Below are 3,919 nucleotides of genomic sequence, written 5' to 3'. Positions count from 1 at the left end.
CAAAGGCGATGAGATTGAAGTGTTCAGAGGTAAGTGAGCGATGGGGAGGGAAGAACAATAACTGGTGAGGGAGGGAGCAGTGCCTGCTCAGCGCTGCGTGGGCTGCGCCCTTCCCSAGGCAGCAGAGCCCTCACCCGCCGTGCCTGGCAGGGAGCTGGGATCCAACTCCAGCCGTGTCCCATGTCYTGTGTGCCTCCCTCTGCTCCCTGTGCCCCTCCACGGGGACAGCTGCAGCGGGGCTGTCCCTTCTGTCTGACATCCCTGGGGGATAGCTGCTCCTCTGGAGYATGGAGCTGAGCTCTCTGTGTTTGCCTGCCAGCCCCATGAGCCCCTGGCTGCCATCCCACACCTCTGTCCCTGTGATGCCCACTGCCTCCAGGCTCTTCCCCTACAGCCACTCKGGAGCCAGAGCTGTGTGTGCCCTTGGCAAAGGAGCGGAGCAGGGAGTGGGGAGAGCTGGCAGTTACATGGGATTGGCAGTCACAGAATTGTTTAGGTTGGAAAAGGCCTCTAAGCCCATCCAGTCCAACTGTCCCACARCGCTGCCAAAGCCACCACTAAATCAYGTCCCCAAGTGCCACATCCACACGGCTGTTAARTCCCTCCAGGGATGGGGACTCCAGCAGTGCCCTGGGCAGCTGTGCCAGGGYTGGACAGCCCTTTCCAGGAGGAAATTGTTCCAAATATCCACTCTGCCCCTCCCCTGGCCCAGCCTGAGGCTGTTCYCTCTCCTCCTGTCCCTGTTCCCTGGAGCACAGCCCGACCCCCCCGGCTGTCCCCTCCTGTCAGGGAGTTGTGCAGAGCCACAAGGTCCCCCCTGATCCCCCTTTGCTCCAGGCTCAGCCCCTTTCTCAGCTCCCTCAGCTGCTTCTGGAGCTCCAAACCCTTCCCCAGTTCCGTTCACTTCTCTGGGCACCCTCCAGCACCTCCATATCATGAAGGGTCCAAAACTGACACCAGGATTTGAGGCAAAGCCTCACCAGCACCCAGCACAGAGAGCCAGAGAAGCCCCCAAGCCTTGGCTGGTGGCACAGCAGCAGGTGACAGCAGAGGCACAACGAGCAGCACATGGAAAGAGCCCGCACCGCTTCTCCTGCAGTCACCATGCAAGGAAGATGAATATTTTCCAAGCTGGCACAGCTGACATCGTGCCTGATGGGAATAGCTCGTCCTTGCAGCCCRCCTGCTGGAGAGACGGCTCTGCTCCATCCGAGCTGGCACCAGGAGCTGGGACAGGAGGAGAGCAGGCTGGGCAGACTCCTGGGCTGGATGGATAGAGCCCRGCCAGGCCCGGGGAATGGAGCAGCTGAGGCCGGGCAGCTGTGGCACGAGCCAGCTTTGGAACAACCYGGAGCAGCGGGAGGAGGCAGGGAGGGATGGCCTCGCACCGAAATATCTCGCTTGGCTCCGAGCACGGCATGGAACTTCTGGCACACAGAACCCTGCGAAGCTCCATGCCAAAGAAAACAGCCAGATTGAAAGCCCTGGGGCGCAGTGTTTGTGCAGAGCAGCTGGGCAGAGCACGGYGCTCGGCCCCGGGTGGGCTCCTGGTGTCTCCAGCCCTGCGCAGAGCTCTGCTCCCCGGTGGGGGTGGCTGAGCAAAAGGCAGGTGCCATCCCCATGGCTGCTGGCACAGGTGGCACTGGTGGCACCATCTGCCTCTCCGTGCTCACATTTATCCAGCAGCACAGCAGCCCTCTTGGGCTGACCACMCTGATGGGGATGAGCTGCTTTTCTGCCTTTAAGAACAAATTTACATATATGGAGATGACTCGGAGTAGCAGCCAGCCACCGGCAGGGCCAGCMGCGCTCAGAGCCCTGCCAGATGCCGCAGCCCTGCTTCCCCGAGGCACGCCGTATCTCCAGGCGTCTGTTGTTCCATTAAGCTATTTTTAGCAAATATATCCCCCTTAGTTCAGCTGCCGTTATCTGATTAGTTCCTGTAACTACACGAGGAGCAACATCTCCAGGCGTGACTGCGATGCTGAGCAGGCGGAGCCTCTGCACACGCCTTTCCTACAGGAGAAAAACTTGCTGGAGATGCTGCTCGCCGCGGTGCTCTGAGCTCCGCCGAGGCTGGGTTTGGGGGCTCGGGGTGGCGGGGATCAGCCCTGCGGCAGCCACCGGAGCACACGACCTTTGGTACAGGCGGAGCCACCCGGGCGCGCTTCCCGGCTGCTGCCGGTGATAAGGAGCCATCTCCTCCGGCGTTGCCCTGATGCAGCGGCGATAAACAGCTGGCATTGTTTGCTCCGGAGCGCGGGGTTGTTGATGGAGATGCCCATCATCATCGGCAGGGAATGGGAGCGGGGCAAAGTCCTTGTGCAGCAGGGTGCRGGGGTGCCCTGAAGGTGCGGGGTACCAGCGCTGTGCACCCCCTTCTTTCCAGCAGGTACCACCAGCAAAAGCCACACCACGGCCTTGGTTCAGGGTCTGGTTAAAAACCTGCAGCCCACGGAAGGTTCCAGCACTGCACTTTGTTCCGAGGCCTCAGCCTCTATTGACTGCAGCTGTCYTGGAAAATCAGATTATAGTGCAAAACCGTGGCATTCAGTCTGCTCGGCCGAGGCAGGTCTTCCATCTCCTGGCTGGATCGTCAGGACCGAGAGCACATGAAGGGGAGCGGGACAGCTCACTGCACTGTGACAGCTTTTCCTTCAGCCTCAGCTGTGTTGGAGGAGCGCTGCAGGCCCAGAACTCCTCAGCGTTCCCTGGAGCCTGTGACAGCCATGCCCATGCCCAAGACTCGGGGTGGAGAAGGGGGATTCCACCGGGAACCATGCACAGGAGCTCCTGAGCTGGCCCATCTCCCTTGTCCATGGTCAAATCCATCAGAACCCTGCTGCCTACTCCTCCTCTAACAYCCTAGGTGCTTCAGGGCCCTTGAACAGGATTAACTATAGATTTAAATGCTCCCAAAGGGAAAATCTCCTCCATGCCCATAGTGAGAATGATCCCTCAGCATCACCACGGCTGTCACCCGAGCTCTGGCACTAACCCTGGGCTCTCTGGGATGCTGATCCCTGCCATGTCAGCACTGTCACTTGTTCCATCTTCACCATGTCCCTGACTTCTCCCAGCAGTGATTTATTTCAYGTTCCTGCTTCGCTGTGCCTGTCCAGGCCTCCATCTCCAGCCAGGCTGAGGCCGTGATGCTGGAACACGTCACAGAGCTGAAGAYATTTATTCCAGCTGAGAGACCGCCAGTGCCTCAGGCGACACTCGTGAGCAGAGAGAGATGTCAAGTGTTGCTCACTGAAACCAGTTGCTGAGACAGACTGAGAGTAAGGTGGGCTCYCGGTACCGCAGCCCGTGCTCCATCCCACGGTGGATGGAGCCTCAACCCTGTTCAACGTTCCCTTTCCACCCTCGAGGGATGCTCCAGGCAGCTGAGGGTCCATGTCTGCCTCGAGTGGACCCCCACCCACACCGTGCTGGCCTGTGGCCGACGCGATCAGGGGAACCGGCTGCAGGACAGACCCCAAACGAGGCTGGGGAGCTGCACCCCCGCCCCGCTGTGCACCCGGCTGCGGGGCCGCTGCGTGCGAGGGCGGCATGGGGCATCCGCACACACCGACGGCGGGAGGTACCGCACACACCGGCGGCGGGAGGTACCGCACACACCGGCGGCGTGGGGCCGTGGCGGGAGTGAGCCCCCATTCGCGGTTCCCTTCTCTCCCGCAGGGCGGCCGGCGGTGCCTCCCGGTGTCCCCCGGTACCCGTTCCGCGGGGCTGGCGTGGGGAGCGGGTATCGCTGTGGGTGAGTGTGCCCCCCTCCTGGGCTCCCTGGGCTCCCTTGCCCCCCGCTCCCCCGCTCTCGCCCTGCGCGCTCCCCCGGTTCCTCCCGGTCCCTCCCGGTGCCGGCGCTGCGGGGCGCGGGGGGCGGGGCCAACTCTGAAGCCACGCCCCCTCCCGCCCT

General features: G+C 62.0%; 1 protein-coding gene across 1 annotated transcript in view; it reads left to right on the top strand.

Moving 5' to 3' along the window:
* The first annotated feature begins 3,152 nt into the window (after nt 1-3,152).
* Nucleotides 3,153-3,919, top strand: part of RAB26 (RAB26, member RAS oncogene family) — a 27,167-nt gene continuing 26,400 nt past the window's right edge. Inside the window, exons 1-3 of the mRNA XM_057371264.1 lie at nt 3,153-3,224; nt 3,375-3,586; nt 3,685-3,760. Coding sequence (XP_057227247.1) covers nt 3,153-3,224; nt 3,375-3,586; nt 3,685-3,760 — 360 coding nt within the window. The remainder of the gene's footprint in view (nt 3,225-3,374; nt 3,587-3,684; nt 3,761-3,919) is intronic.

Source organism: Malurus melanocephalus, unplaced genomic scaffold, assembly GCF_030028575.1.
Source record: "Malurus melanocephalus ecotype Western Australia unplaced genomic scaffold, MMel_1.1 scaffold_143, whole genome shotgun sequence".
Lineage (NCBI taxonomy): Eukaryota > Metazoa > Chordata > Aves > Passeriformes > Maluridae > Malurus > Malurus melanocephalus.
Note: the sequence above shows the minus strand (reverse complement) of the source record. Positions and strands in the feature narration are given on the sequence as shown.